The sequence below is a fragment of the Lactuca saligna genome, chromosome 9 (genome assembly GCF_052625555.1).
Source record: "Lactuca saligna cultivar CGN05327 chromosome 9, ASM5262555v1, whole genome shotgun sequence".
NCBI lineage: Eukaryota > Viridiplantae > Streptophyta > Magnoliopsida > Asterales > Asteraceae > Lactuca > Lactuca saligna.
Window position 1 is genome coordinate 163,021,092 of NC_136425.1, and position 12,979 is coordinate 163,034,070.

The 12,979-nt window shown below is 38.0% G+C and overlaps 1 protein-coding gene across 1 annotated transcript; it reads right to left on the bottom strand.

Annotated features, from left to right (window-relative positions):
* Positions 1-10,606: 10,606 nt before the first annotated feature.
* Positions 10,607-12,096, bottom strand: LOC145017522 (Carbohydrate-binding X8 domain superfamily protein). Its single transcript, XM_078975542.1, has 4 exons — positions 11,994-12,096; positions 11,863-11,891; positions 11,537-11,771; positions 10,607-11,008 (listed from the first exon to the last, which is right to left on the bottom strand). The coding sequence occupies exons 1-4, from the start codon at positions 12,046-12,048 to the stop codon at positions 10,983-10,985; spliced, it is 345 nt and encodes a 114-aa protein (XP_078831668.1). The 5' UTR covers positions 12,049-12,096; the 3' UTR covers positions 10,607-10,982.
* Between the last annotated feature and the right edge of the window lie 883 nt (positions 12,097-12,979).

Sequence of the window (12,979 nt, forward strand, 5' to 3'; positions counted from 1 at the left end):
GGAGTATAGATGACGACCACGGACTATTCTAGATAGTCCAGTGGAACACTAGCAGGCTCGCAACCTGTAGGTGTTTATTCGAACTATGTGTTTATTTGAACTGTGTGCTCACCAGATGTACTCCATCCCCCACATGGTTACCTTAAGGACATTTATTACTGAGGAATCACCTTAGCAGTAGTGTCCGTCCCGATGATAATCCTTAGGATAGGTCCCTTATGATATATGCTTAGGGACGTAATGTGAGGATAACGGGAACAGGTGATCGGGTTTGTTTAATTTAATGAAGTTAATAAACTTATTTATTGTGGGTTGAAAACCCTATGTGCTCACCCAGGCACCCAAGCCTAACCCACTCGGTTTTATGTATTACAGGTAGTGGTACTTGAGCATATATATGATGTTTGGATGAGGGATTACGGATATAGGCCTGTAGATATGAAATAATGTAGTAAGGCTTATATTGTACTGTTTATGATTTTGATCTGTATGAACATGACATCCGACGTCTTTTAATGAAATACATTTCTATGGAAATGCTTTTGATAAATCTTTATCATATTTGGTTTTGGGACAAATTCCGCAACACTTTTATTTAAAGTGTTACTCTGATTTTTAAACAGCATAAACAAACCGGTCTTTTCTGGCCGTGATTTGGGGATGTCACAGTTGGTATCAGAGCATTAGTTTAAGCTAACTAGGAATTTGTAGGATTTCTAGACTTAAACTTAGAATGCTAAGCGGTGATTGTGAGGTGTGAGCACCAGCTTATTTTAGGAATTATGCCTAAAATGCTTTTATGTGCTAAATGCTTTGTGCTTAATATGTTGTTAATTGTTCGGATCTATGGTTTGTGGCCGACTGGATCTGGAAACCTTATGTGTTTAGGATTCTAAACGCACGACTACGATATTAGAACTAGCATGTAAACGTTTCGGGGTGATAACGACGACTTGAACATCCGTCCTAAATAAAGATCTAAATTTACCTTATTCGGTGTATAGATCAAGATGGCAAGGACCTGTAGCAGAAACGTGAATGCAAATGGGAACAAAAACCAACCCCAGTGATTGAGCAAATACCAGTTGTGGAAGCCGCTATCAGGCCAACAACGATGGCCAGAGTGCAAGCGATGCTCCAAGCGATGTTGGATCATCAAATGGAGGAAACTAGACGTTTGCTCCAGCAAAATCGAGAGGAAGCCACTATTCAGATCGAACAGCCCGAGTTAAACGAAGGGCAGACTGAGGAAGGAGACTACAGTGGAACTGTTGGTCAAGTTAACCCACCAATAGTTCAACAAAACAACCAAGATGACGGATTCGAGAGAAATGGATGCAAGTACAAGGATTTTCAGACTTGCAAGCCATCGACTTTCACGGGAAAGGAAGATCCAATCGGGGTCATGGATTGGATCTCGAAAATGGAGTTAGCTTTCATGACATGCGGTTGCAGAGGGAAGCTACATACCACGTTTTCAGTGCGTCACTTTCGAGGAGGCGTTGTACGTTGGTGGAATACCTTGGGGAAGACTTTAAACCCCAACAAGCCCCTGCAACTAACATCGACAGAATTTCTGGTGCAATTCAAACGAAAGTACTGCTCAGCTCAAAACCTGCTCGAGCTAGAGAACCAGTTTCTAACCCTGAAGAAGGGGAGCATGTCAATCGATGAATACACGAACAACTTCACAGAAAAGATGGAATTTGCCTTGCGTCTTGTTCCAGATGAGCTGATGAAAATTGATAAGTACGCAAAGGGACTTCCATGGGAGTACGCGGTGCCAGTGCATCAAGCACCTACTCTGGAGGCAGCTATCTGGGCTGCCAAGTCTGTGGAGGACATGATTAAGGGAAGAGCTGCCAGCAAAGTCGAGGTTGGCGAGAAGAGGAAATTTGAACGGTCTGCTAAACCCAACAAAAAGAAGAGCAAGTTCGGTTCAAAGAAGTTCGGGGGAGGAAATGAATTTAAATGGTGAGAGAAGTGCAAGAAGAAGCACTCGGGATAATGTGGTGAGGAAGTAACCTGCTACAAGTGTGGGAAAACGGGGCACTATGCCAATAAGTGCACCACCAACAAGAGGGTGTGCTACGAGTGCCGTGAAGAAGGGCATATTGCCAAGGATTGCCCAAAGAAGAAAGATGTGGGAAGGCCCAACATTCCGCCGAAGCCAAAGGCGAGAGCCTTCCAGATGATGCTCGAGGTTGTGAAGGAGGCAGCAGACGTCGCTTCAGGTACCTTTCTTGTAAATGGTTTGCCTGCAAATATACTATTTGATTTCGGAGCCAACTACTCTTTTGTGTCGCATAAATTTGGTGGGAAATTAGCATTGCCTGTAGAAAAACTTAATAATGCCCTGATTGTAGAAGTTGCCAGTGGCAAATTCGTAACTGTTCGTAATCGTATTAGGAACATCGGCATTGACCTAAACGGAAACGAATTTCACGAAGAGCTGTTACCCATAGAGTTAAATGGTTTCAACATCGTTTTGGGTTTGGATTGGCTTAGCACCAACGATGCCGAGATATTATGGCGAAAGAAGATAGTTAGGATAAACCCACCCAGAAAGGAATCATTTATGGTGTACGGGGACAAACGCAGAGTGAATTCTGGAATCATCTCCCTGATGAAAGCCAGGAAATGTTTGTCCAAAGGATGTGCATCGTACTTGGCATTCGTAATCGATGCTAAGAAGGAGAAGAAAGAGGTGCATAATATATCGGTTGTGTGCAATTATCCGGAAGTCTTTCCCAAAGATCTTCCCGAATTACCACCTGATAGACAAGTGGAGTTTCGTATAGACTTGTTACCAGGAACGACACCGATAGCAAAAGCACCATACCGATTAGCACCAACGGAGATGAAGGCGCTTATGATGCAACTTCAGGAGCTGTTGGACAACGGTTTCATTCGACCTAGTTCATCACCCTGGGGAGCTCCGGTGTTATCCATGAAGAAGAAGGACGGAAGCATGAGAATGTGTATAGACTACCGAGAGCTGAACAAGGAAACGGTGAAGAACAAGTATCCATTGCCGACGATTGATGACCTATTCGGTCAACTGCAAGGTTTGAGCTACTTCTCAAAGATCGATCTTAGGTCGGGATATCATCAGCTGAAAGTGAGAGATTAGGATATCGAGAAGACTGCATTCAGAACGAGATATGGACACTACGAGTTCTTGGTTATGTCGTTTGGACTAACCAATTCTCCAGCAGCATTCATGGATTTGATGAATAGGGTTTGTAAACCATTCCTCGATAAATCCGTGATAGTGTTCATCGACAACATTCTCATCTACTCGAAAAGCCAGGATGAGCATGGCAAGCATCTACGAGAAGTGTTGGAAGTACTAAAGAAGGAGAAGCTTTACGCTAAGTTCTCCAAATACGACTTTTGGATACGAGAGGTCCAGTTCTTGGGTTACGTGGTTAACCAGGAAGGGATAATGGTTGATCCCGCAAAGATCAAGGCTGTAATGAAGTGGGAACGTCCAAAGAGTCCCACGGAGATCTGAAGCATTCTAGGATTAGCCGGATATTATCGACGATTTATCCAAGGCTTTTCTTCGATAGCCTCTCCATTGATAGCTTTGACCCACAAAGGAGCTACGTATACGTGGAGTGAGAAACACAATGAGGCATTCGAGAAGCTAAAGAAGAAATTATGTGAAGCACCGATACTTTGTCTGCCCGATGGAGTTGAAGATTTCATGGTTTACAGTGATGCATATGGAGTCAGGATAGGTTGTGTTCTGACCCAAAGAGAAAAGGTGATAGCATACGCATCTCGACAATTGAAAGAGCACGAAAAGAACTACCCCACCCATGATCTGGAGTTGGCAGCAGTAGTATTTGCCTTAAAGATATGGAGGCATTACCTCTACGGCATGAAGTGCAAGCTCTTCACTGATCATAAGAGTCTCCAGTATCTCTTTAATCAGAAGGAGTTGAACATGAGGCAGCGACGCTGGCTAGAACTACTCAAGGATTACGACTGTGAGATACTTTACCACCTAGGTAAAGCAAATATTGTTGCTGATGCTCTAAGTCGGAAAGTCAATCTTGAAACGAAAAGGCCAAGAGCGTTAAGAATTGAAGTCATCTCGATGATTGTGGAAAGTATCATAAAAGCTCAAGAAGAAGCTTTAGAGAAGAATGATCGAAAGGAAGGACGTTTGGGCAAAACGTTAGTGTTCGGTACAAACAGTCGAGGACTGAGGGTATTCCAAGATCGAATTTGGGTACCTAAGACAGGAGAAATAAGAGACCTTCTGATGGAGGAAGCACATAAGACCATGTACTCAATTCATCCTGGTAGCACTAAGATGTATAGGAACCTAAAACCCTATTAGTGGTGGCCGACGACGAAGCTCAATGTTGTAAAGTATGTGGCCGAGTGTGTGACATGTGCAAGAGTTAAGGCACAACATCAGAAACCGTATGGGAGTTTAGAACCCTTACCTGTTCCCATGGGTAAATGGGAAGACATCACCATGGATTTTGTGACTAAACTGCCCAGGACGAAGAGTGGACACAACATGATTTGGGTAGTCGTGCATCGTTTCACCAGGAGTGCACACTTTATAGCAGCCAATGAGAAGTGGTCTATGGATAAGCTCGCAAATGCTTACGTGAAGGAAATTGTAAGACTTCACGGTGTCCCTCTTACGATTGTATCAGATCGGTATAGTCGTTTCACGTCAAGGTTTTGGAGGAGTTTACAAGAGGAATTGGGTACGAAATTATGTTTGAGTATGGCTTACCATCCGCAAACTGATGGTCAGAGCGAAAGAACGATTCAGACATTGGAAGATATGCTGAGAGCATGTACCCTCGAATTCCAAGGAAATTGGGACGAGCACTTACCTCTGGTAGAATTTTCCTACAACAATAGCTTTCACTCAAGCATCAAGATGTCACCTTACCAAGCCTTGTATGGACAGAAGTTTCGTACGCCGTCTTGTTGGCTTGAAGCCGAAGAGAAGCAGTTTATGGGCCCCGAGATAGTCCATGAGCTGCTGAGAAGTTAAAGGTGATTAAGGAAAAATGTTAGCGGCCCAGGATCGTCAGAAGAGCTATGCTGACAAGAAAAGACGACTGATAACTTTTGAAGTTGAGTATTCCATTTTTCTTAAAGTCTCACCATGGAAGGGACTTATACGACTTGGGAAACGAGGAAAGTTGAGTCCAAGGTTTATTGGACCGTTCAAAGTTCTTCAGAAGATTGGGAACCAAGCTTACAAGCTGGAATTACCCGAAGAACTCAATGGTATTCATAACACATTCCATGTGTGTTATTTGAGGAAATTCATGGGAGATGTTCCCGACATAATTCCAATCTCAGAGTTAAGGATGGATGAGAATAAGGGGCTGATCGAAGAGCCCGAGGCAATTGTTGACCGTAAGACTAAGAAGTTACGACGCAAGACGGTCGACTTAGTGCTAGTCCGATGGAAACATTCGAATGGGCCGAATCTCACTTGGGAAACAGAGGATGACATGATGAGTCGCTATCCACATCTATTTGCTGATGCATGATTTCGGGATGGAATCATCCTAAGGGGGAGATAATTGTAATGCCCGGGTTTCAGGGCTAAGCATTTTTGTCAACGTAATAGTCTAGGTCAACACTTGTAACTCTTTTTTAAGTAATAAAGATGAAATGTTTGAGTATTATATGAATTATGTGTGTTTATGTGCTTATTATTGAATTATAAATGTATAATTAATAAAGAATAAAAATAAGTGTCAAAATTAAAGTGTAATATAAGCCCGATATTTTTACATAAAGTTGTAGTGATCGAAACAAGGATTCCGGGGATATAAGGAATGCCAAAATCCGAGTTATAACGAATAAGTTATGACTCGTCGAAGTTTCGCGACAGAACCGACACGATACCGGAAAGCGTAAATAGTGAATTTACGATAGAGCGAGATTTAGCCATAGTGATCTAAACGAAAGTCGTAGAATATGTTAAACTAAAAACATCGATAAAAAGAACGACCAAATCTAACTTCGTATGAAGAAGTTATTATTTTTCGAAGTTTCGAGTTAACAGTGTACAGCCCGAAATTCGAATATTAGATCGAGCGGTTTTTAGCCGACATGACCTAAATGAGAATCGAATATCTCGTTAAAACTAGTGTAACGAGAAAAAGATGGGCGAAAACGGATGTCGGATGAAGAAGTTATGAGGATTTAATGAACTAATCATATCCCGGCCCGTTAATAATATAAAATTTAAAATCGAGTCAAAATAAGCCGACGGAGTCTAAACGAAAGTTGTAGAGTATGTTCCCACCTTCGTGTGGATATAAAGAACGTCAAAACGGATCTCGTATGTGGAAGATACAAATTTTTGAAGTTAGGACTCGAAAATGCGAGACCTGGTGCGAGACAGATGACGTGGCACGATCCCAGCCGTCGCTTGCGGCCCACGGTCTAGTCTTCGGATTCGGACACCTGGCCTCGCTACGCCCCGCGTGCGAGAGGAACGCCCCACGTCTAAGGTATGCCCCGCGTGCGAGAAGGGAGAGATGCGCGTACCCTTTCTACTTGGTCCGAGGAGGGGCCACGATGCACCACCAGCGAAGCGACGGGTGTCGTACGGAGCGAGCACTACGCCCAGTGTAGGTCCAAGGTACGCCCAGCGTACCGAGGCCTCGCAGCCTATAAAAGGGGGGCCCAGGCAGCTTCATTTTTCACTCCAAATTCCACACTCTCTCTAGCTTCTTTCTCTCTCTAAGTACCCTAAACCCTCCTAAACACTAGAGAAGGCCCCTAGCACTCTTGGGAAGCCCCGAGGCTCTCGGAGTCCCGAGAAAAAGGAGTCTTTTGGTTACGAAACGTTGCTCCAATTAAGTTCCAGTCTTCGATAAAATTCGCTGTAAGTGTGCTACGCTTACGCAATTTTTTATATAGCTTTCAATTAATTATAGGAATGTTATTAGGTCCTTAAAATAATTATTTGGGCTATTATTATGAGTTATATTGAGTGTTATTAACGCTTATATAATAATAATAATAATAGTCAGACAATTAATTTGTCACGGTTATCGTTAGACTAAACCCTAGTGGTATCGATACTAGGTTTTATCGAAGGAAAATTGTTTTGAGAGTATCGAAGCGGTGTCCGAGTGCTGAGTCACCACCTTTCAAGTGAGTGCATAGTTACTTTCAGCTTACACATAGATATGAAGTATTTTATATGAATTACATGCTATGTGTGCATATTATCTGAATACTTGCTATCTATGCTGGATGAACGTTTTATACATGTTTTCAATGATTTAAACTGTATATGTATTTTATACCTACAAAATGTGTTGGGTAAAACATGGATAGATGTAATAGATGCTGTGTGACAAAATAAAATAATGAGAGGCCTCGTTATAGATGTTATTGAGGATCCAGTCATCTAGCAGAGTATAGATGACGACCATGGACTATTCTAGACAGTCCAGTGGAACACTAGCAGGCTCGCAACCTGTAGGTGTTTATTCGAACTGTGTGTTTATTTGAACTGTGTGCTCACTAGATGTACTCCATCCCCCACATGGTTACCTTAAGGACATTTATTACTGAGGAATCCCCTTAGCAGTAGTGTCTGTCCCGATGATAATCCTTAGGATAGGTCCCTTATGATAGATGCTTAGGGACGTAATGTGAGGATAACGGGAACGGGTAATCGGGTTTGTTTAATTTAATGAAGTTAATTAACTTATTTAATGACCTCGACGAGTCACAAAGGTAACTCGGTGAGTTGGCTCAGGAGTCAGTGTAATGAACTCGGGAGGAACTCAACGAGTTGCTAGATGCACTCGGCGAGTTGAGGTCAACATGGACTGTTGACCTTGAATTTGAACAGGACGGACGAGGGTTGACTTTGAGGGTATATATTAGGATTATGACAAGTTAATCACATGTTGATTGTAGGCAGTTGAGGAGGAGTAGTGTGTAGGAAATATCTGATCTTAGCTTATCAGTTCAACATGTGAGAGGTGAGTCTCCTCACCATACCAATGGGTCGAAGGCACCAAGGCCGGCCTATTTATGATATGTTATACTCTAGTGGAACTGATACTATGAGACATAATAGTTGGTTATGTGCTAGGATTGTATGCTAGTTATATGCTTGTATGGAAGACCATGGAACCTAGATGTAAGACCATGTGGAGATCCCATGGCTTTCCTACTAAAGACCATGTGGAGAGCCCATGGCAACAGGATGTAAGACCATGTGGAGAGCCCATGGATTTCCTATTAAAGACCATGGGAGATCCCATGGCTCTTAGGTGTAAGACCATGTGGGGAGCCCATGACCTCCTGGAGTAAGACCCTGGGGACGAGCCCACGACCTCCTTATATGTCTATATGCATGGCTGTTGTGATATATGTACCTTTTATAGCTAATATGATTGTGTGTGGTATACTCTGGGGAACTTACTAAGCATTAGCTTACAGTTTGTGGATTTGTTTTAGGTATATCTGAGCACAAGGGCAATGACAAGGCTTGATGGCGCGGCGTCCACTCTCTCTCAGGTGCTTTTATGGGACACTCTGATGATTTGAAATGAAATTGTACTTGATATGAATTTTGAAAACAATTGTATTTGGGATTTCATGGTTTGTGGAAAGTATTTTGGTTAATGAAAAATGAAAATTTTCTTTTGAAAATTGGGTCGTTTAAGCGCTTCTGACTTTTATATATTATAAAAATCATATCTAATTTATACGGAGTCGGATTTCTATGAAATTTATATTTTCGAGAATGGGAAGATGGGATTTATATATGTTTTGGCACACTTATTTTTACTATTTACGGACGATTCAGCTGATTTTTCTTATTTTATTATATTATAATAATCACGAAACACATAATAATCACATAATTCTTCTTTATTACGTCAAATGTGTTACAATTGGTGACCCTAACTATTACTTTGGTTAAGATTATTTATCATATATAATCTTCTATAAAAAAAATCATTTTTAATGCTTATTATATCTTAATTCAGTAACCCGAATCTGCGGGTGTTACAGGTTCTTTGTGGAAACTCACTAATCTTTGATTTACAGTTTCAGTTTATCGTTTCAGGTACTTTAGACAATCGTGGGAAAGCATATACATGATCGTGCATATCCTCTAAATTCTTATGATTTTGCATTTATGGGATACTCTGATTCGATTATTACTATTAGAAACAATGTTTTGTAAACAATTATGGTCCTTAGATTGGTTTTGAAAACTAAAAAAATTTTTACTTTGATTTTTGGGACGTTACAATTTTACCCTGATTTAAGAAAAAAAAATCCCGAACTAAAATTTAATTACAAAAAAGCATGAATTAATAATAAAAATGACGATTTGACGCATTTTGCCGGTTTACCAGTTTCATTACTTACATACATAGTTCCATAAAAGTCCAATCATTTTTCCCTAATTTAAGAATATGTCTCAAACAAAAATTTAATGATGGTTTTGCTCTTTTCTCCATGTAACATACATTTTATCGGTTTCATTGCTAGATGTGTAGTCATTAAATGATCTCATTTGATGAATATGTTGCATTATATAATGTTATGTTTACCACAAAACTTGATATCTTAATGTATTACTTATATATATATATATATATATATATATATATATATATATATATATATATATATATATATATATATATATATATATAATGCATCAAACAAAGATTGCAATAATTATATAAACCAACAACAAATTCGTCATTTTTTAAGTTTATATGAAGTTTCAAATTGTCTATCTAATTTTATGTAACCAAGTATATCCATCTCATCAGATATTATCGAATTTCCTATCCTTTTTTCCTACAAAGACATATTTTATCGGTTTTATTGCTGACCTGGATACATAGTCATAAATGAGTTGATGAGATGTATATCAAAATTTTGCGATAAACATAACATTATATAACGCATCGTATTCATCTTATTGGCTCATTTAATGACTAAGCATCAAGGTATGATACATTGATAAAATGACAAAATCATCACTAAATTTTAGTTTGGAACTTGTTCGTAAATTAAGGTAAAATATTAAGATTTTGATGGAACCATGTAAGTAATGAAACCGGTAGACCTGAAAAAATGAATCAAATCGTTATGTTTATCGGTAATTCATTTTTTTTCGTAAATAAATTTTAGTTTGAGTTTATTATAAAATATTAAAACTTTTCTAATAATTTCTCACCAATTTACCCTTTTACTTCTGTCCTTTTTCTTCTTCACTTATTATTATTTTTTTCTGCTATATCATTGCACAATGCACATGCTTAGACGGAATTTCACAAACGCTAAAAAACTAATAAAGTATAGTTAATATCACAATATCAATACCAACCTCAAATATAGTTGCAATTTAATCACTCAACAATTAACAACACGTCTTTGTCGTTTAATTTTGAAAAAAAAAAAACAAATATAAAATTACTTTGCTTATTATATATAACAAAATCAATCTCCAGTAGATTATTACAACCAAACAAATCCAAACTAGTGAGTTTAATATGTAGAAAAGAAATTAAGTACCCATCAAAGTCAACATCCAATTAAATTCAAGAACAGATTTGAGAACTTCAAAATGATACGCATCAGTTTTATCAACTGAAAACAATTTCAGATAATCCAAATACATAACAGTAAAATCAAGAAAGAAAACAATTATGCGAGTCAGCCGGAACTTGGGAATCTGGTCTACTCCTCGGGGCAACTCGATTTCATTCTTGAATTTCTCCGTTTTTCAAACACAATCACAATCTTCTCCAATCGGATTACAAATTTGACTAATTAATTATAACTTGACAAGAAAATATTGATCTAAACACGTCATTTTGTCTCAAATTTGACTAATTAAGTATGTTGCATCAAATAACTCTAATTAAGTAACAAATGGTAACTATGGTCATAATTGCTAAAAATCATCATCTTCTTCATGCCGATCATTACATATACTGGCAACCTCCATAACCTGTAAATTAGTAGAGCGTTTATTATCAAGATGTTATTATCCAAGTATAAAAAAATATATATTATTGTTTCTTGATTTTATCCCTATAATCTAATAACAAAAACTCAAATTTAGCTTCATATTTTAAACTAACAGGCTGATTAACTTCAAATGATCAATGAGTGCATAAACCTTTGATGGTAATTTAACTTGATCTTTGACGTTTGATTTGAAAAGTCTAAATAAAAATTTAAACTTTAGCTTCAAATCTTTAGTGGGTTGGTTGAACTCCTAATAAAAAAACTGAGTTTAAGTGCATGTGTAATGGCTCCATTAAATTTCAAATAACACCTAAACATCTTTAATGGATCGATTAAATTTCTAATTTATAAAACCTAAACATCTTAAAGGGTTGATTAGATTTCTATAGAAAACCCACTTTATGCACAAATCTTTAACGGGTTGCTTACATTTCTGATAAAAACCTTATATCTTGCTTAAAATCTTTAACGGGTTAGTTCAAGATTCCAAATAAAGATGATTACTTACTTGGATCAGTGATAGTAATTAAACCAGTGCTACCAAAGTTACAATTCCATGTGTTTCTTCCTTTGCACTGATAGTAAATATTCATGGCTATGGATGCATGATTAATCAAGCTATCTGGCGAATAGCATGCACCACCCTTCTGCAAGATCTTGCAATCCACTTGTGAGCATGCATACTGAATGTTATTTAATAGCATGGTATCGGTGGACGATGGCTTTGCGACACACCATGTTTTCTGCATATCATCAACAAGGGTATATCGGTCTTTTTCTTTGAAATAAAACAAGCAAATATCATCAAGTTAAAAAGCAAATAGTTTAACATACATCACCATGAACTATCCTCAATGTCCCAACTGCAAGAACGCAAATGGAAAAGATAACAAATGTCAAGATATGTTGTTAGGAAGAAAGCAAATGTAGTTTCGAAGCCATATATAGGAAGGTTGTATATATACCTGAAAGCAATGATGAAAGTAGAAGGAAAAGATGTGCAAATGTTTTAGGAGCCATGTTGTTATGAGATGATGATTTGATTTTTTTGTGTTTTGGTGGTTTTAAAGGGGAAAGGTGCGGGGAAAAGTAACGGCTCTATTGGAAATTGAAAAGATTAAAAAGTTACGTTACTTGCAATATATAATAGTTTGTGCTTAAAATGGAGGGCCCATAATCTTTATATATCTATATAATTAGAAGTTTCGAAACCGACATCTATATATTTAAACCAATTGATGTCTTTTTATATGGTAAAACTGTGGACTATGTATAAGAAATATTGTATAGGACATACTGAATAAGATACCAACGTATTGAATTTACAAACAAATGTTCTTAATATACGAAAAAATATAATTTTTAGAATAACTTAATAATCTGAAATTTAGTTATAATACTTGTACGTTATGTAATTTTATGAAGAATAAAATATGTTCTCAAAAGGGAAAATGATAAAGAAAAAGAAAAGAAAGTGAAGGGTATCAAATACCAAGGTGAATTGAGATCTACAATAGAAGGGAAGTGGTGACTTCCACTCCACTCCATGTGAATTAGGAACCTTGAAAAAGTGGATTTATCCATCTCTTTTTATAAAACCCATATCTTTGATATACTTTTTCTGATTTAGAATAAATTCGTGGGATTAATATTAGTAATGTGTAACGATCTGATTAAAGCAAATAAAAAATATTGTGGAACTGTAAAATTATCATTTTAGGCGTTCTAACCAATGATATATCACCTAACGAGGTGGCTGTTTTTTGCTATAATGGCTTTACAGCTCCGCATTCTTAAGGAAAGGTGCAAAAAATTACTGTCATGCCACGTATTCTTGTAGGAGCTCGAATCAGGAGGCTCAACCCTACTTTAGCATAAGGGCTATGTTTTTGTATGAAACACATGAAAACATGAACAAGTTTGATCAAAGAGAATACGGGTAGGAGGTTTG